This window comes from Calliopsis andreniformis, chromosome 12 (genome assembly GCF_051401765.1).
Source record: "Calliopsis andreniformis isolate RMS-2024a chromosome 12, iyCalAndr_principal, whole genome shotgun sequence".
Classification (NCBI taxonomy): domain Eukaryota; kingdom Metazoa; phylum Arthropoda; class Insecta; order Hymenoptera; family Andrenidae; genus Calliopsis; species Calliopsis andreniformis.
In genome coordinates, this window is record NC_135073.1 from 14856689 (window position 1) to 14877174 (window position 20486).

General features: G+C 45.3%; 2 protein-coding genes across 2 annotated transcripts in view; one reads left to right on the top strand and one right to left on the bottom strand.

Annotated features, from left to right (window-relative positions):
* The first annotated feature begins 8825 nt into the window (after positions 1 to 8825).
* Positions 8826 to 9964, top strand: LOC143185647 (ankyrin repeat domain-containing protein 16). Its single transcript, XM_076388822.1, has 3 exons — positions 8826 to 9135; positions 9214 to 9477; positions 9558 to 9964. The coding sequence occupies exons 1-3, from the start codon at positions 8826 to 8828 to the stop codon at positions 9917 to 9919; spliced, it is 936 nt and encodes a 311-aa protein (XP_076244937.1). The 3' UTR covers positions 9920 to 9964.
* Positions 9965 to 14894: 4930 nt separating this feature from the next.
* The window catches only part of LOC143185645 (latrophilin Cirl), a 259028-nt gene continuing 253436 nt past the window's right edge, over positions 14895 to 20486 (bottom strand). The window contains exon 16 of the mRNA XM_076388821.1: positions 14895 to 15814. Within this exon, the coding sequence (XP_076244936.1) occupies positions 15023 to 15814 (792 nt within the window). The 3' untranslated portion in view covers positions 14895 to 15022. The remainder of the gene's footprint in view (positions 15815 to 20486) is intronic.

Below are 20486 nucleotides of genomic sequence, written 5' to 3' on the forward strand. Positions count from 1 at the left end.
TCGTCTGGATTCTTTGCTCTAGAGACCGAAGAACGAAGGATTCCATTAACGCTGAGAAGAGAGCTCGTCCTCGAGGCGAGTGCCGCGAAGGATCGGCCGACGACGTAGAATATGTCAATAGCGATCGGCGTAATGTGTCAATAACGGAAGGATCGAGTACACGCTAAAAGTACTTGACCTTCTTGGATCACGTGGAAGGGAACGGTGTCGAGTGCGCGGGAGAAACCGGTGTGACGCGAGGTGGCCAGGAAATTTTTATCGGCCTACCTGGTCACACCGAGCCCGCTCGCCAATTTATGACGTAGTTCCGTTATTGCAACGTGACGTTGATCCGAGCCGGTAATCGAGCCGCGCCACCGAGATAACCGAGCCGGATTTATTGTCCCCTCGAATTCGCGAACAGAAATGAATAGCCGCGATACAGCGATTTTTACGACGACCGTGAAATAACCGAGGCTCTCCTCGATCGCGTTACGCACGGATCGAGATTTTCTTGCGCTCGTTCACGAGCCATTCCATGTTCAGGGGCACGGAGTATCGATACTGTAATCAGTTTCCTAGATTTAGGTACTTCGAGTCAGCTTTCGTTTCGGATTTAATACTCTGTCTGGATTTTAAGTCGTTTACCGCCCAGATCATTTTTATTTTCGAATTTCCTCCTGCCTGAAAATAAGGTTACAGACAGAAGGGCAATTTTACCTATCCTTCATCTCCTTTTTATTACCATTTAATACTAAGTCTAAGATGCAAAATTGACTAAGATTCGCTTATCTTTTATTACTAAATTTCATTGTTTTTTACTCTAAATAATCACGAGCCACAAGATTCATCGCGTCTGGACGAGGAATGGCCCTAGTGTTAGTTTCTTGATTCACGCCTCGCTAGAATTGTCTCAGACGACGAGTGACGTTGGCTCACGCCTTGGACGAGGGTAGAATAAAAAGTAGAGGCCGAGTATCGATCAATGAACGACCATAATCGACGATCTAAGCCAGCTCGATGACGGGGTGAACGAACAGGCTACACCGGAGGATAATCGTTAAGATAATCGTACGAAGAAAGGAGCTAACGAGAGGGAAGGGTGTCAAAAAATTCCTGTGGTTATTGCGAAAGCAGCGGGTGAATAATAATCGCAGCCAGCGATTATCTCGGCTGGAAGGCGAGCGTCGAGGTTCTTTTGTCGAATGAAATCGCGCGGCGCGTTGCTCGTGTCTGGGCCAATTATGCTCCCAATATGTCAAAGTTACTCGAGCGTGAAGCAACATTGCTCGTCGAATATGTGCCACGGCGTGTAATTACCATATAATAGGGTGTATCGGGCTAAAAATAACGATTTAAGAAGGCGTCGAACGCGCGCGTGCGCCTATTTCCTTGAACTTTCCGCGAACGCAGGTTCCACCAACGAGGAACCGGTGAATCACCGTCTACGAAAACATCGAAGAGGTTTCGCTCTTAGATGCAATGCGTCCATCCCGCAACGCGAAAAGTCGCGATTTCCCGCGGTCGCGCTCGCACAAGAGCCGTCCCACGCAAATAGAAAGGCAAAAAGTCGACGAATCTTTCGAAAGTCAAACCGTCCAGCGTGTTGGGAATATCGCTTTCCCTCCGAATTATTTGGCTCCGCCGAATAGAAAATCAAGCTCGAAAGTGGTGCACGCGGGCGCGCGCGCGCGCTCGAACCTTCCCGGTTCTCCGATCCTGCTTCAACTCCCGTCGACACAGTGGCTCCTGTAGCCTCCCTCGAAAGCAGTAGCTTCCTGGTCGCACAAGAATTCACGGAATTTACTCACTGTCACTCTCGATACCCCTCCTTCCGGCAGAGTACCCTCACTGTCTCTCAATCACTTGGGCCCAAGGATTCATCGAAGCACGAAACGCTTACTGGCTCTCTATCTCCGTTTCCTCCCCACCCCCTGTTCCTAGGGATTCCAATTTCACGTCGGATCTAGTGGGCTGTCTGCGTGGCAGCAGCGTGACTCACCGTCGACGTGCCCTGCTGCGTCGACAGCCGCGCGGACGACGGAAAACGCATCGGGCGTCCAAGGGATCAGAGCGGGAAAAAAGAATCCCCCTCGCGAGCGGAATGTCGCGTGCCTCGACGGTAAGCACACCGTGGCTGACTGCAACTGCAGACGATAGGACGGACGATGGTCGCCGGTCGGCGTCGCTGTCGTGGCCGGCGTCGGTGTTGGGCCGCCGTCGTATGCGCCTTCGACTTCGGGAGCCGCAAGTGGGGGTCCAATGTTACCAGGGTACGCGGCGGTGCGCCACGGGGCCCCTACCAGGGAGCCCACGAGAACTCGTCATCCGTAACTCCACCTTCCACCTCCCACCTGACTCGCGCCGTTCACGGGGGAAACGTTCTCTCCGGCTCCCTGGAGGAATCAGGTGTATCCGGGGAATTGTCTCGATGCACCCTTTTGCTCCCGTTGCGAAGGGGAAAGGGGAGGAGGGGGGCCCGGTTGCGTCGCCGACTGGAATGTTGCAGCGTCTGCCGCGGAGCAGGGTTTTGCGGCTCGCTCCCAGCGGTTATCTCGGCGAATTTGATGGCGTTGAACGCCAGGCGAATCGTGCTGCCGGAGGAAGTGCACCTTTCAGCTCTTTTTATTGCCAGTCTGAACATCCAGAAGGAAATAGCTTTTTATGGCGAGTGGAATGTATCAATTTTTTTTAGGGAACCTGGAGAATAAGTTACGACCTCTAGCAGACCTAAGTAGAGACGGGGCTTGAATTTGTACAGTGTATCTCTGAAATTATTTCTCTATGCGTGAAATTTATGGGAATGTTTAGGAGAGTACTTCCAGTCTCGAGCCTGTTATTTTAATGGCAACTGTCATGCTGGCCTCATAAATCACGATATTAATCTTGCCAGAAGCGACAGTTGGAAGTTTGACCCAAATTACCGCGGAGGAAGTAAAGTTTGATTTAAGTGCAGGCTTGATCTAAGTTCACAGAGGATTTCCGTGATTCCAGTGCTCGGCAATTAACTGCCGTCTTTCGAGTAAGAGAATTAGTACGAAATTCAGTTACCAACGCGAGCAGGGAGACGTTTACAAATGGGCGTGATAACGGTGAAACAATAGAGTGCGGGTCGAATAGTTGCAAAGTGATACGCGATGGTACCGGAACCCCGCTAAATGTATAGTCCGCATAATTACACCAGGTAACCTCTCTGGTCGATATTTCCATCCGACTTATCGGAGTCATCGGACATGATGGTTTATCGCCGGCGTCCCCGCGTACGTTACAGCACGTCGAAGACAATCGATGCGGCATACATTTTCCTCGATGTGCAATCCGACCATGACCTCGAAATAATCGTCCCATTCTTTCGTTGCGGGTTGCTCCGCCGCGAGAGTCTGCAATCTGGAAAGGAAGGAAGGAGGGTAGCTAACTTTGAGATGGTAGAGTGACTCTACGATGGAATCTTGGTACTTGAACTATTTTTTTACGATCATCGAAATTGTACTATAAGGTCACTCAAAGTGGCCCCCTAAATAGTTTTTGATACTTGCTTTTTAGTATTCTTGGAATATTTTATTTTTTAGTGTTTGAAATATTGTCTCGAGGTCACTTGTTTAGCTGGACAGTGTATTTATGCCTTCTGTTGTCTGATCGAGATATCTCCATAATCTTGCACAGGTTATCAGGCTCGAGTATTCATAGAAATCTAAGCAAACTGGTCACGAAACGACTAATGCACGAAACTCGCGCAAAAATCTATCCCACTAGAAAAGAAATCGAGAAAGTCACCGACTGAAAACCGGTACGACGCGTTTGTAGGTTGCTGGAATCACGGATTATGAATGAAGGGACTTTATTTCCTCGTCCCCACGTTCTCCAGCGAGATATTTCGGGGTCGAGTGAGTAATACTGGATGATTAATTCTGTTATTTTCATTGAGTAACTCTGACATGAGTCCACGGTGTTACTGGAGCCAGTAGATGAGACGTCGATCGAGAATCAGTAGAGGAAAACAGTCGATGGCACTTACTGTGTACCATGTTCAAAGGATTACATGGGCGTGATGGTCGAGATGCTTGAGAATTTCGATACTGTGGCCGTTTACGTCAGCTTACCTCTTCATCTCTGACAATCGGAAAGCAGCTGCACCTGTACGCTGCTATAATCACGGTATTTGCACACTCGATGACCTTGCAGGTATCCGTATCGCTCGCAGAGCCTTGAACTTGCACGCTGGGAGAATCTCGCGCGAACATGCTGAAGGATCGAGCCGATCTACTTGCCTTGCCATCTCTGTTGCAAGATTTTCGCCGTTGCTAACGATCTTACGTAATTCTGGTTAAATGTTTCGTGATCTTTTCTGATTTTCATAACTACTCTTTCAAATCTGTATTCGCAGTAGAGGCTTGCTTTATTCTTAAGAGGTGGAGGCTAAAAGGTTGACTTTGACTGTCTCATGTTTTAGAATATTTGAGTTAAAGATTTTGGGATTATAAGGATAATAACAATCTGTAACTTATAATATTTCTAAGGTAGTTGTCCTTTGATTTCTGATGTGATTGAATTAGAGAAGTGGTACATGAAAAGGTTAAAAATTTGAAAATTTGAAAATTTAAAAATATAAAAATTTGAAAATTTGAAAATTTGAAAATTTGAATATTTGAATATTTGAATATATGAAAATTTGAAAATTTAAATATTTTGAAAGACAATTCAAAATATAACGAGTCAAATCATCCGTAAAATCGATGCGTGCATTGTCTGACAACGGACAGGATTTTTCTACTTCGTCGAGGTTGCACCGCGTGCAGCGACCAGTTCGAAACTGATTATCCTGATAATGGCGCTTCTACGAAACAACAATTGCCAAGACGAAGACTGTGATCACGCTTATCGTTGCTTAATTCGTATGAAATTGCGAGTTACGCAATACAGATCGCGCGCGCGAATTGTTCTCGCGCAATTTTTTTCTCCCATCGCGAGATGCTTGTCCATGGTTCGACTAAGGTCAATGTCGAAGTGAATCGATCAAACACATTGGACCAACCGGTTATCGATTGGCCTGCGATTGGCGAAGGTGAACCAAAATTCGCTTGGTACAGGAAATTCGATAATAGACATACTACCGTGTCTAGTCAGACATCCAGGTGAGCGTGCCAGTTCTTCATGTTTGTGCAATATCCTGGGAATTGTTTCGAAAATATATAAAATATAAGAATAAAGGAAACGTTACATGAAACGCTGATAAAAAATCTTTTTGACATAACTAGAAGCAAAAAATTATAAAACAAGTGATGTAAGACACTCATCAAGCTTGATATATATACTATATACTTGCATTGAGCAAGACTATAATGAAAGTTAACTTTTTCACCTTTTCACTTTTTCACTTTTTCGTGATTCTGATTCACTGTTATCGTTTCTCCATAAAATTGAACGAGTATTTTTAAAACTGATCACAGAGTTAGATTCTCGGGATCAAAACATAGTATCATCACCGTTTCTCGATCGTCTTACAAACATGTTAACAACAATCTTCTTGAAAAGGAACTCTGGCCGCATCGCGTATAGGCGGCGGAATGATTCAAGGATCTATATTTATCCATTAGCGTTATTTCTGCGTGAAAATACGGAATACCTTCTCTCGTTATTTCATTGGAACGACGATGAACGGCAGCCTCGAGCAAAGTGTTATTTGAGAATAGGAAGCGAGCGTTTCCGTGTGCGAGCACCCGAGAAAGAAACGCTCGTAGAAATCATCGCGCGGACGGGCGCGTATTATTCTTGTTTCTCGGCTGGCGCCAGCTGATCGTCGTTGTATGGGATCCGCGCAATTAAAGATTCAATTCTGCTTGAAATTATAGTTATCGAGTCTGGGGAAAATGACGCGTTATTATAGGCCTCGCGAGCGGTTCGGTTCCCGTCGCTGATGATGACTTCTTTCGATCCTTTCGCGTTCGGTCTATCGTTTACAAAAAACCTCAATGGACATTGTCCGACGGCCAGGACCAAAGTAAAATGTAATCGAAGTCGTAATACATAATAGATCGCGAGGGGGGGAAATTCTTGGGGCGTAAAGCCGCTTCTTCTGCGTGAGCGGAGGTAATAAGCGTTCTTTTGGTCCTCTCAGGGCGAGCTGTTCATTTTTCCCATCGCGAACCAGCTAATAGCCAATCCAAATATAGCGCTTCCTCGCTCGAATGTTTCCCGCGATATTAATTACCTTTAACATCGAGTCTTGTACTCGAAAGATGGTACGTCTACTTTAGGTACTAGCTATTCTTAGGTACTAGCTTAGGTATTACTTATTCTAATCATACGATCAATACTGTCTCATGTACGATGGATCATCGAGCTTTAGCTGAACTGAGTTAAGAGTAGAAAGTTCCATGTAGAATAACGTCGATGCATCCTTGTGAATTAATTAAGATCGAACTGAGGAGTGAATGCGGCACAGGTTGGAAGGGAGATTCATCGTATGCAAATTGCCTATCGATTGTTGGGACCGAGCGGATCGAATTGTATCCATGCTGGTCTATGTTACAGCTGACAAAGGCATGGCTGGCACCGCCGTCATCGGAGTGCTTTACGAGCCAACGTAATAATCAGAAAGTTGCAACTATCCCAGCACACGTGTAACCGTTTGAAAGTATCGTATCGATCGTTCTACTCACTAGACACGGGGGTACGTAAGGTTGCGTTGTTATCAATCTTGGAACGATTATTGGTCAGACACGCGTTCCAATTTCTACTGACCCGTGGAGAGTTCAATGCACTTGGCACGTTTACTGCTCTCCTTTTTTACACGTTTGTATCTTAATATGATACGGTTCTAATATCTACCATTTTCTGCAATTGGAAAGGATTAAGGTAGGTGACCACAATTTCGCCAGTGCTTTTAAATTCGCCACTTCTGAGAAATCCATGAACTGATAATTAAAATCGCAAAATACCATTAGTGTTCTAGGCGTCACGCAAAATCCTCGACTTTATGAGACATTTGATAATTTTATTAAATAGGTATTTATAATATAAACGTCATCATGGCGAAATTGTGGTCATCTACCTTATTTCGTGAAGGGCTCTAAATTGTCTCTAAATTCACGGTCACATTGCTCGATAGAAATTAATTAATTAATATAATTCTTAGGATGAGTTTCTGCAAGGTCCCCAGATAGTCAACCTCGAGTAACACAAATAACAAGAAGACGCTACAGTGTCTTCACTCGGACAATCGTTGTGTATCGAAGCGAAAGGTGGATGTTTTCGATCGAACCTTGAACGTTCATGCGAGGCGATTTTCTCGCGATTTACGCTCGTCGCGTACGCGTACACACACTTGGTTGCACAACCAGCCCGGAAACTCTTTATTGGTGGTTAATTATATGCATTGTTATCTCGCGTCGGTATAGCGGTTATGGAAATTCCAAGGAAAGAACGAAACTGTCTTTTTGAGCAACTAATAATTCGATATTACGTTGCTCGATCTACTTCCGTCGGAAGTGCTTATTGAATCGTTAACTTTTATCGGTCAGATAGGCGTTAGGAGACTACGCGATTCGTCGACCGTACAATCAGTAGCGTAAGCAGATTTTTAATTACGTTCCCGCTTGTTTATGGGCTACGTTATAATTGTGAACGAAACGAGAGTGCGTAAATCACTCTTGGATATTTTTCTTTTTGTTGCGCACTTTCGAGTGATTAATGGGCAGGATTTCAGCGTTATTGGTGGAAGCGCGAGGTTTTTACTCGCTCCCTCTGATTCGATTATGACGTTGTAGTTGCGAGATCCTTGTGAGTCAGTGCGAGGATTGGTTTCGCACGATTAATTTTACTTTCAAAACAGCTAGTTCTGCTTATGCTAAGTTGCGATAGCGTTGCCATGTGAGTAACAAGTGTAAATTGATTTAAGGAGTGTCGAAAATTTGTTTGGTACACCCACGACAAACGAATTGAGACTATAAATTGGTTTATTCAGGGTTTGACGTGAAAAAATTATTACAATTATAACTTCTAGTATTTTTATATTGTAATATTTTTATATACATGCGATAATGATTTGTTACCAAAATTGGTTAGAACTGCAGGCACTGTAAGTTGCTTTCTATTTGAATTTCTACTTGTCGAAGCAATTCGCGCCACAAAATACTTCCTTTTATCGAGGCTAGATGGCGGTCTTTTCATTTTCAACTTCTTAGTTTGATTATAAGATGGCAGCATTTGTCACTTCGATCTCTTTATATTAAAAGCATGGACTATGGACGAGTTTACAGGATAGACTGGACATTCAATGGACTTCCATGTCTCACGTTCTGAAATACCGACGGCTCGAGGAACCACTGGTTTTCGAGCGTCTGCGTTAGGTCTGGGTTAGGGAGGGATTGTTATCCCTCGGACAGTAGATTGTTTTACATTCATATACAGAGCCAGCGGTCTCAGTTATCTCACTGTTATTAACACTTATTATTAATTATTACTCTTACATAAACATTCAAAAATTGCGGGCTTAATATAACCTGCCTACTCCATTTTAATTGTAATTCCGAAAATTCGTAGCGTTGAAAATTCGTAGTCGGTGGTATTACCAGCGCCAGTGATGAAAACGATGTGTTTCCTACACTTACCGCTCGAAAATCGTAGAGGGCGTTTGAAAACCAGTGGTTTTTCGAGAAGTCGGTATTTCAGAACGTGAGACACGAAAGTCCATAAATGTTCGGTCTATTCTGTATACTCGTTTGTGTTAAAAGTGTTAACAAATATTCAATTTCAATAACAGTTTTTTGCAATTTTCTGATCGTTTCAAGATAAATTGCCATAACACAACAGTGCATTCGATTTTCTTTCTGAAATCAAATTTGATTATGTCGGAGGATTCTAACCTATCGCGCGAATTTCTTCACGCAAGTCAAAGTGGCGACTTATCGAAACTGAAAACTCTCGTATCGAAGTATGACGTTCATGATTGGACGGTCTTCCGGCACTCCACTTCCGGTGATACTGCGTTGCATCTCGCTGCGAGGGAGGGTCATTTGAATATCGTTCGATATTTATGCGAAGCTTTCGAAAAACCTGACTTTAGAGTTGACGTTGCCAATAAAGACATGAAGAAGCCATTGCACGAAGCTGCACAATTCGCTCGCAGCGATATCGTGATATATTTGATCGAAAAAGGTGATTTGTATTTCCAACCTGAAAATATAGCATCCTACATTGTTGGTATATCATTAAGCAAACTGCCTTCATTTTAAGGTGCAATTGTGGATTCTTTAAAACGCGCCGATTGGACGCCTCTCATGTTAGCATGCACAAAAACCGGAAGCGACGCCTGTAAATGCATCGCGGCGCTTTTAGAAGCGGGAGCCAATCTGTTCCTTCGAAATAAGGACGGTTGGACTTCGATGCACATCGTTTGTCGTTCTGGCGACCAAAATGCTTTTAATTTATTATTAAAAAAGTCTGCTAAATGTGTTGAAGATCGAAGCAACAATGGTCGCAGTGCTCTGCACGTTGCTGGTAATTTGAATTTAAATTTTCTAGTATTTAAGCGACTAGTAAGGTCTACAATTTCAGTTGTTTATTTTAAAATATTTCAGCGTTCCATGGTCACGAGCATATAATCGAGCAACTTGTGACGTGTGATGCGAGTATTTTAAATACGCGAGATTCCTCAGGGTGTACTCCGCTTCATGAAGCGATAAAAGGCGGTAATTTAGCTGCAGTGAAGCGAATAATCGAATTGGGGGCTGATGTGAAAGCGACAGATAATGTTGGACAGACAATTTTGCATGTAGCTGCTCTGACTGGAAACATGGATGCCATACGGTATATTTTAAGAGATAATTTAATCGATATACATGCGGAAGCGTTTTATAATGTGACGCCCTTAGTTGCGGCTCGTAGAAGTAATCGAATGGACACGATCGAGTGTTTGAAAGAATTTGGAGCTACGAAATAAAGTTATTTTGTAGTTCTTGATACGATATTGTTTAAACAAGTTGAATTGAAGGCAAATTAGCTTCTTCATTTTCTTAATTGTAGTGGCATTTTTCTTTCGTCCTGAAACGAGTGAAAGTCGAATATCAAATCTAGCAGATAGCACGTAAATCATTACTTTAATTGAATATCCAGTTTTAGGATTTTGTAATGGTTTCCTATCGGAAGGTAGATCAGGTTGAGTGGATGATTCTTCATATTGAGTACATTAGTTATTCAGAGAGAGAGATATACGAGTCACTTTTTATTCAGAGATTGGTACACATTTATTTATCCTTTTTTCCTGTATCAGACAGTCTTAAAGAAGCATACAAAAATGAAGAAACGGAGGCTCTTAATAGATCGGAGATACCTAGATTTTACATTCTTCTTTGTCCATCGTTCTTCTTGCTCTTCTGTGTTTTTCCTTTCTCGGTCTTATCCTCTTCCGTGTTTCTTTCTCGGCGTACGCAAGCGACGATTCCGCGGGAAACTCACACGACCGTGAAAACGTACCGCTAGACGTGTCTGCGCGAGATCACCCATTTTCCTTTTTTTTAAATATACATATCACTTACAAAGAGAGAACGTAAATGGTAAAAGATCACAGAATTTTCACGAATTCTATGCGTACAATTGCGCGCCTGTTTCTTCGGGATTTCTCTGGCTCGAATCGATCTGGCTGGTTCGCGTGCGCGTCTTCGGGTAAAACGGTTTAGAAAAAAGCCGATTCGAAAAATATTCCGACACTTTTGGGATCGGTGAACAGGTGGGTGGGACTGTTGGGATTTGACGGGCATTGACTCTCTGCGATCGGTTCAGTTTCTTTTCTCAAGTTTTTTCTCTGCTCCGCTCTGATGCTTGTTTCCGTTTCTACGCGCGAAAACGAAAGCTTGTTCGCTGAAATATCTCGCGGGGTCGACGCGATCGTGGTTCGTTATTTTTGGAAACTCGTTCACGTTGCGGACAGGAGGCGAACAAGGGTCGAAAAGTAAAATAGAGAGGAGCGCGTACGATCAAAAAGGAACATCTCGAGAATTGGACAGTACGGACAAGTGTACTCGATTGTAGAGAAGATCAGCTTCGCGTCTATTTCGTTGCGTAAAAGAGGAGAAGGGAGGGAAGTGTGAGAGAAAGAGAGAAAGAGTGAGAAGGGGGAGGGAGGAGGGTTGAGGAAGGAGAGGAAGAGAGCAGGAGTATTTATATTTATAAAACGGCTAAGGATAAAACATGCACTGTATATCTGTCCATCTGATTAACTGTTGCACACTTCCATCTTACTCTTTCCCTTTCTCTAGTTCTTTCCTGTTTGCTGCTGCTTCGCTTTTTTCTTTATTTTCCCAGCTAACAGTAACCTAACGCACGGGACGAGTGCTCAAGTCCATCTGTTCCGCTTCCCCTCCTCCTCTCGTCGAACCTACTCGATTCTCTTCTTCTTCGTCTTCTTAATTTTCTCTTTAGTTGGAGTCGTTTATAAATATCCAATGATTACTTGGGCTCTGATTTAATATTTTACTTCCTCTCGCTTAATTTATTTACACATTAACTAATTACGCTTGGGACTTAAGTTAATCCGCCTCACGCATCCGCCATCACGATAATAGTCACTGTAATATTCACTACTTACTAGTAAACGTGGTTTTTCATCTGCCTTATCTAGCGTATGTTCGTTCGTTCACATTAAATCGGTTTCAGGGGGTCGCCTCCCTCTCTTTCTCTCTTTCTCTCTCTTTCACATACACACCATTTTCAATACCCTTTCACTCTCACTCTCACTCTTCTCTCTCTCTCTTTCTCTCTCTCTCTCTCTCTCTCTCTCTCTCTCTCTCTCTCTCTCTCATCGCGCGCGTTTTCCATTTACATTACAAGTGTTCAACATGTACAAAGCCCTATTTACAATTATGTACACCTTTTACTTCAAGAGTTTTCCCGAGACGATAAACGCTCTCCCCTTTCACACGCAACAAACCTTCAATAGACGTGACAATACGAGGTGTGTCCTCTATTTCCTTCAAATGGCCCGCCGGTTACGCCGTTATCGATGCAAAGGATACAAATAAAAAGGAAAGATACAAAAAGAAAGGAAAGATTGATTGCCTAGGCTGTCTCTGGATTCGCCAGGCACTGTGTCCTCGATAATCGTCCCCGTCTAGTTGGCTCGTACACCTTATCCCCTTATCTCTCCCTTTCGATTACGATAAGTCGAACGGATGGAATGTGGCTGCATTTACGATTACGTCTCTGGCAGTAGTCGTTTCGCGGGCAAGACCTTTCGTTTGTACAAAAATTATGGAACTAGCTGGGGGGTCGCTGGACACTGTCAATCCACGACTACGGTGCTCGTCGAAGAGAAATCCTTTCCCATTCAAACTTGATCGTGTCGCGAAGTAGCTGCAACTTGCCTCCAGGGATCGACTTAGACACGCGTCGGATAATCGAAAGCTTAAAAGGTTAAAATAGCGTCGTCACGTACCGTAACGCATTTTGCATTCATTCTAACGAGTTTATGGTGTGGATCTACTTTAGAATTTTCATGATTTTTCTCTAAGTCTTATTTGTTTTATGATACAAGTTTTAATTTACTTATATGGGTTCAGTACTACTATATTTTTAATGAAGATTTTCGTAGCGGAAAAGAAATCTTCAAATGGCACCAAAGTTACAAAAGATCTTGAGTTACGTGATGCAATGATTTCTATTAGCGACGGTACGTGATGATCGCGCACAAAGCACACAAAGTTACTGTAACTCGACCTACGCTGGATATCGTAGCTCGAAAACGATGCATCGAGCTACTATCAACGTCGTGGTTTCCCAGATTGCTTGCTCTCACTAAACGCTTGTGCGAAGGGTGTAAGAAACCAAGATATACCGCAAACCGGGTACTCGCGATGCCAGAATGAGCAATTACGTTCCGTACAGTTTGAGGAAACGTTTCGTACGCCTTAATTATAGGTGGTACCCTTAATGCTGATTATCGCTATCTATTTAATTCGCCTATGAGACTTATTCGCTTTAATGTACGATCCGCCGGAGAGAAGGATCACGGCCGGCCGGGCTGAGCAGAGAAAATAAATTAAAACGACGTGAACGTTGTTGCTGCGCCGCGAAAAAGATGACGTTGAATTCACTTTGCTCGCGTCTCGATAAAAAGTAACAGTTTGGCAGGTTCCTTTGAAATAAGATTTGAACAGAGCTAAGAAACGTAACTTTCGCCAGGTAACTCAACATATCTTTCTCCAGTCACATCGATTCGGAAGGAACATCGAGCTGTCGCGTCTTCGAGAGCTCGATGTTCGTCCGTCGAGTACATTTCCACTCGTCGACGAAGTCTTTCTTTCGCAAGCATTAAATTTTGGCTAGACGATCGAGTCGCGACGATCTACAGATTCGATTGAACGATCCCCGCGAACGATCGTCGTGCCTCGACGCGATCGCGAATCATAACAATAGATGACGCTGACGGATGATAAAAAATAAATAGCGCGCGGGGGATCCCTTACGTTACGACATTAGATTACGCGGATTACGACATATACCTTTTGTTTTCTTTTAAAAAATAGTAAAAAACAGTGACTAAGTTTCATCGCTTTTTCCACGTCGTTCGGAAAATCGCTTTGTATCACTATGTATATATATATATATGTATATATATATACTTGTTTCGTACAATTCTTTTCCGCCCATTCCTCTTCTCGTATTTTATATATATATATATATAATCATATCGTTACTGTATACATACATATACATTTATATATATAATTTTTTTATTTATAAAAATAACATTCTGGGACTAAAACGTAACGTTTCCAAAGCAATGTACAATGAGGAGCTGGCTGGGACGACCGATAAAGGTACTTTAGCCGTTGCCCTGCGTCTCTGGATTTTCCTCCTCCTGGAAGAAAACTCGAGTTCCATCGAAATTCAAAGTTCGAGTCGTGTCGCGAGCTGCAACTTTAGGAGCATAGATCTACGTTGCGATCACTAATATAATGCGATATTGCGATTAAGTAGACTTTCTTATCGGTATTCTCTTGTTCTACGTCTCGTGGCGAGGTCAGCAAGTCGCGATATGTCACCAACACCGTCTCCGAGACTGTCCAAGAGGGAAACTAGCCTCGGATGCCTTTATCGTGTCGTCACCGATTCCCATCAGGGATCAAGACTCAATTCTCGTCTATCCTCGCCCCCGTTAACGAGCCAACGACGCGATGACACCAATCATCCACTCGATGTCGATATGTCTACTAATTGTCTTCACTCTCGAACCATGGATCCTTCGATCAGCGAGTTCCAGCTCTCGTCACGAGTCAGAACCGATTCTATTAGTTAACAAGCGCGATGGCTCGTCCTCGTTAACCGTGGCCAGGATCGACACTGTCGAGGAGTACACCTCAGCTTCAACGCGCTCAGAGTCGAGCTTCAAGCAGCCAGGACGACGAACAATGGAATCCCTCGCAAGCAACGAGCAGCTAATTCGTCCCCCCTTGAAGCCCATCCCCGAGCAGTCGTTCAATCTTAGCAACCTAAAAGGACCCGTCACGTTTTATCGTTCTCCGCACGACGTCCGGTCACTGGTGAGCCAATCCCAAACAGCTTCGACGGTACAACGACTTACACACCTAAACGAGAGGCTTCACAGTTCCATCATAGACCTCTCGACAATCGCGCGACTCGCACAGGTTCACCCAGGACGGGACTCCGCGTTCGCGGCCTCGTGCACGCGACGACTCCCGTACCACTAACAAACAGAAACAGAAACAAAGGAGACAGCACCCTATTCGGGCGCGCTGTTATCGTTATGGCTAAAAACGCGGCCTCGGTCAGCCGCGTTCACTTTTGAGCTAAAAACGCCGCTCTCGGTCGCCTCGGCGATCGAGACGCACTGGTTGCTCCGGAATAGTGGGCTTCATCAGGAACGAACAATCACCGTCGTCGTTAGAGGGACCGACGAGGATCCTCCTAGTCCATGGCAAGGGCGCGGCTCCTAGGGATCACTGATCTGCGTTTCATCGGCAAGGAGAGCGCGCCCGTCGTCCTCGCTAGGGAAGACGAAGAGGACGACAGGATCCCAGGGGTCGTCCTAACACTCGCTGTAGGAAGGCGGTGGCATCCCGCGGCCGGTGTACATGTCTGTCTGCGGCTGCAGGTGGCAGACGACCGTGTGCCCGTCCAGGACTGCCACGGTCCTCGTGTGGTCTTGCTGAGGGGGGATGCCATAGGTCGCGGGCAGTCGTGGCAGTTCGCCGCGCTCGTACTTGACCTGCTGCTTCCGCAGCTTCTCCCAGCACGCGTTCAGGGTCCTCTCCATCGCGGGGCTGTACTCGGACGGGTCGTAGTGCATGTTCCCGCCACCACCACGGTCCGTCAGCGTCTGGCCGTAATGCACCAGGTTCCTGTCGGTGGCTGGCGAGTACGGTATCAGCGGCCTGTGATCGCCGTAACTCCTCGACGACTGCCTGCTCATGTCGCTCTGCCTCCTGCCGTCCTCGTCGGACATGTCCGACACCTGGATCTCGCCGCCCCCGCCGCCACCTCCGCGCTCGATCTCCTCGTAAACCGGGTCGTCCTCGTTCGCCAGGCCTCGGGGGAGGTGCACGTGCTGGCCGTGGTGGCCGTGCAGCTGGTGGTGGCTCGGCCCGTTCGCTCGACCGTCGATGATCTCCGTGTAGGTGTGATTGTAGGGCATCGCTGCTCTTCTACCGCCTGGCCCTGTGGTTCTTGTGCCGCTGAGATCGTTGTTCTCGTTCATGCCACGATTTCCTCGATTCCGACCCGAGTGACCCAGGGTCAGGGTGTTGTGCGTCCTTGGGGAGTCCTCCTGCTCGGAGCCGCCGTGTCCAGAGTCGCGGGAATATGATTTAAAAGAAATGTTCTGTGGGAGAGATAGAGATGTTTAGCGAGAGGGTTCCTTGAGGAAGGGGGTTCGTGAAAAACAGAAAATAATGTGTGGGTGAGTCGATGAGGGGATGAGTTGAGATCGCGCGAACGATTCTTGCGATTTTGAATTTTCTTTTTTCTGGTGGCTGATGCTTTTGGCGTTTGGAGATTCTTCGCAAGGTGGTCGTTCGCGCGAGGTTCTCGAGTGAATATGAGGGACACTGTGTCCGAGGGTAAACCTCGATGTGTATTTCACAAAATCCACGAGCTGGCATGCATGATCAGAGTGACTCAGAAAACTCTGTACGTGCTGTATGATATGTACATAGCCTGTATGTGGTCATCGACAATTCATGATCGTTCTCATTCCCTTGCTACTGAACGTAAATTAAAAACACACAGTACGAACTACGCGTGTTCATGAGGAAAAGGGAACACGTCTACCCTTAACAAACTGAACTCTGTGTTACACATCTCGTGTGAGGAACTCGGCGATGATCGTTGCACTCGAAGCCACACGGAGGAAAACTCTTTTGATGTTCATCGTAAAGGGATACGGCAAACAGAAAAAAAATGGAAAAGTATCGTTTTCCACTTTTTCCATCGACTCCCATCGACGAATCTCAAACAGATGTTCCGTGGGGTTCGAAAATGAAACGAACGATCGGCGTGGATGCGAGAACGGGAAAGGGGAAACGCAAGCTCTCGTTGGACGAGCGTATTTTTTCGTCAGGGAACAGTTTTCCCCACACCTCCATGCTTCCCTGGGAATAGCGGGTCCTATCGAACCTCGAGGTGTCCTCTAAGTGTGCAGATACGTGTCTTCTAGGTGCTTGTCAACAGTGAGTACGGAAATGAAAAAGAAATGGCACACCATGCATGTCAGTAGAGAAACAGTGACATATAAATGTAATGAGAGAAAGGAAAATTCGTTGGAAACAACACGATATGAGCGAGCGAGCGACTGAGTGTGCGAGCCAGAGGCTGCGGTGAGTTAGTTACCTTCCACATGAGGTTTTTGTTAAGGTGGCCCCAAGTGGCGGTGGCAGATTTGGGGATATTGGGAGCTGAGGGTAAGAAGGCGTGACGGGCGTACGGCAGGGTGGCCACGATGTGAGCCTCTGTCGGAGAGGATTCACCTGGCACTGTTACTGCCGGCTGCCTATCGACTATCGCCCAGCTTCGACCGGACGCCAAGTACTGGAAAAATCGAACCATTCACCGTTCCCTCTTAACCCTTCGTTCACTGATTTCTTGCTTAACGGGAAGAAATCAAATTGGTGTGTGTCCGTGTAAATTGAGGAGGATAAATCTCACAAAAGGATAAATTATAGTGAAGGATTCGAGGGATAAATTACAGTACATTGTAGATGGGAGTGAGTCGGTGATGATATTGTGGGGATTGATGGAAACTGATAAGATGGTTTGAATCCTTCGGTACTCGTATAATGTGTTCTAATAACTCACTGTTAATTCTCTATATAAAAGTTCAATCGTATTACAGACATACCCCTATGTCTAAAATTTATGTGTCTGAACTGTAAAATAAGGTACTTGAAACTTGAAGCCACTGATTAATACAAAATTCAAATAGTCTGACAAATAACAGTGATTTACTACTGTATCCTGTTTGAATATCGAAGGATTATAATCCCTTAGATTGTCTAACTTGTGAAATGGATTAACAACTTCTGCTACCGAGCGCAAGATTGTTATTTCAGCTGTATCTAATCGCAGCAATACCCCGACTGTACCTACACTTCCCGAGACCACTATTCAGTCATCGAAAGTTGTAAAAATCGACCAGCAAACAAAGGGTTACTCGAATCTCACGAAACCTCGTGTTCATTTTGCTCCACTGTTCTCCACCTAAAAATACTCTCCTTAAATCGAAATAAGGCTGTAAATATTAATCACACTCGTCCCAAATTATACGTCCCTTTGTCTTCGCCTCGGAATCACGATCGAAGCTCGTTAAGCCGAGGAACGTAACAGAGCTCGGCGGAAATTACGCGTGCACGCCGCGAAGAAAGGATTAGCGGGATTTCGTGTGACATAGTTTAAAGAGGGGGTTTCCTCCATCCCCCTGCAGCCACTCGAAAGCGACACGGACACGGGAGATAGGGCAAATCCGACGATATCTCGAGGAGCTGCGATGCTCGCCGGAAGCGTAGCGGATTTAACTCGTGCACTGACGAATCTACGACGTAACGTGCTGAGATACGCGACGTCAGCACGCACACGTCTCGACCGAGATCACATTCAACCCGTGTCCCAGTGTATTTGTCCTGGATTGCACCTGTTTTCCAGGTGCATAGAGACGAGTCACGCGAGAACCGCGCCTACACTTCCGACGGACGAGAAACTTTCCATTTTTTCATTTTTAATTGACCCGACGAAAGTTCTTCGAAGCTCCCTACTAGAATTTCTCTTCTTTTTTTTATCTTGACTAGGAGCTATTGAATTTGAAAGAACATTTCACCGTTATGACACGAAGATCCGCGTCACTCTTTCGAGTTCTAGTTTTATCAAGATTCTCGTCCACGTCGATACGACAGAACCGTGAAATGAGACGTCTCCAGGCACAGTAGTTGATCCTTGATATCTCAATGAGAGGTTTCCTCCGAGTCCCCGATTACCAGTATTTCCTCTTTCATGCCGTAGTAATGAGACGGTGGAGCAAAGTGAGATGCGACAGGGCTCGTGACGCGAGGGAACGAGTCTTCTTTGTTTTCTTACAGTCTGCGACGAGGTTGAAAACCGGCTGATGCACAACCGAGACTGGGTCGTCCGTGGCAGGGGAAGCAGCGTAATATCGATCAACGTGGTAGCGTTCGAGATTAAAATCGACGTCGTAATCGCGAGTGTCATTACTAATCGGAGCTTTTCCCGTGGCTCGACTAATCGCAGGACGTCGACTTAGCCGCGCGTTCACGTGCCTCGATCCAAAAGCGAGAAGCTTCTTTTCGTGCCCCTTCGAGTACGAGCTAGATCGTTAGAGGCATCGGTGATCCGTATCACTCTGGCGAATACGCACCTGGTGTTAATTAGCGAAACACACGGAACGAGGGAAGCGAAAAAAAAAACGAGAAAAAAACAGGAAAAAAGTCGTGTGTGGAGAGCAAAATTGACCGTCGAGCGTGCGTACGCGCGCGTGTGTTTATGGCTGTGTGCGTTGCGGAGGAGGTGTGAGAGAGACGTGACGGATTGGTTCGCGCGGATTTTTCTCGCCTCTGCATTTCTCCCCTGTCTTCTCGGGTTAAGTGACCGGTCGTGTACAGGTGAGTGGCCCGAAGAACGCTTCGTTTTTCGGGCTGCGAACCGAACCGAAACGTTCCGTCGAAGAGCGAAGATTAATTGAAAAATTAGGGAAAGAAGTAGGAAGGTTTTTCTGAACGCTCTTCGAGTCGACGATTGCTCGGTTGCAGACGGCTTAAAAGTATTTTTGCGAGCGCGTGGGCTGAATTGGATGAATGTTCAGTTGTATTTCTGCGAATTCTAGAAGACATCCCGATTAATTATTTAATATTCAATCGTTGCCTTGCATTCTGCCCACGCGCTCAAGTGGAACAACGTTCGCTCGTACATTACGAATCTTTCTAAACGCACACTTCTTCGATGTCCACGGAAATTCGTTTAGACTTCTTCACCGAGTAATTGCGCTGCCGGTCGGCTCACGCATCAGTGGCTCGAGTAAAAAGGAGTCGATAAGCGACGAACAGGTTTGCGAGGAAGCCATGACTAACTCGCTAGAGTAGAGGTTGCAACACGGAATGTAGGGGCTGCCCTTTTTTCGCCCTCGCTATAGGGAGTGCTGACATTCTATCAAAATTTTTTGCCCTGGCGATTAGGGACATTCCACAGCTACCACCAACTGGTAATATTTCTTGCAAAAATTCCTGCTGAGATACTAGTATTAAGAGACTGAACCTTGCTACTAAATATTTCAAACAGATAGCCTCGGGATTTATAGCAAAGTAGCGATTGACTTTAAGAATACAAATGTTCTATGTTGCTTTACACAGAATTATAAATATAACTGTATAGAAATATTTTATGTGACTTAAAAATAATGTTTCTGAATTTCTTTGTATAGAACTTTCTCTATTTTTAAAACAAGTAAAATATTCTCTGAAAGCTGGGTCATTAAATTTGTCTGTCTGATTAATTTTGGAAGTAGAGAATGGTATGCCAAATTCCAACCAGTAAATTGAAAGGAACTAATAAAAGACCGCGAGTGTTGCGAATAAAAGTGGTCAGAGGCGCAGCTGCGAAGCCGTTTGTTGTAAATCATCGATGTTACAGATTCGTTACGTCTCTCATGCGTGTGCCAGCGTAGAGAAGCGTTTCGTTAACGATCCGGAACATCTGAAATAAATGGGCAAACCTTGCGCGGTCTGCTAGGGACATCGCAATAAAAGTACTTGGTGAGAGGGTGGGCGGGGAATTGACGATGGAAGGGAAGAGGGTACAAAGTAGCCAGCAACCGCGTTACACCAAACCCAGAGCCAGATAAGAAGCACGAAAATCACCATTGGTTAGTAGAAGGTCTTGCAAATAGTACGTTCGCGTGTTTACAGGTGTGCGTAATCGAGCTAGAGAACGTGCCTGGATATTTCTCGTCTAGTACTCCACGCAAATGCTCACCGCGATGAATTCTCGCTCTT

Excerpts from the sequence above, each read along its gene's own strand:
- LOC143185647 (XM_076388822.1), top strand. The coding sequence starts at position 8,826 with ATGTCGGAGGATTCTAACCTATCGCGCGAATTTCTTCACGCAAGTCAA. Across the intron at positions 9,136-9,213 it reads GATATATTTGATCGAAAAAG|GTGCAATTGTGGATTCTTTA; the intron begins GTGATTTGTATT and ends CTTCATTTTAAG. Across the intron at positions 9,478-9,557 it reads CAGTGCTCTGCACGTTGCTG|CGTTCCATGGTCACGAGCAT; the intron begins GTAATTTGAATT and ends AAAATATTTCAG.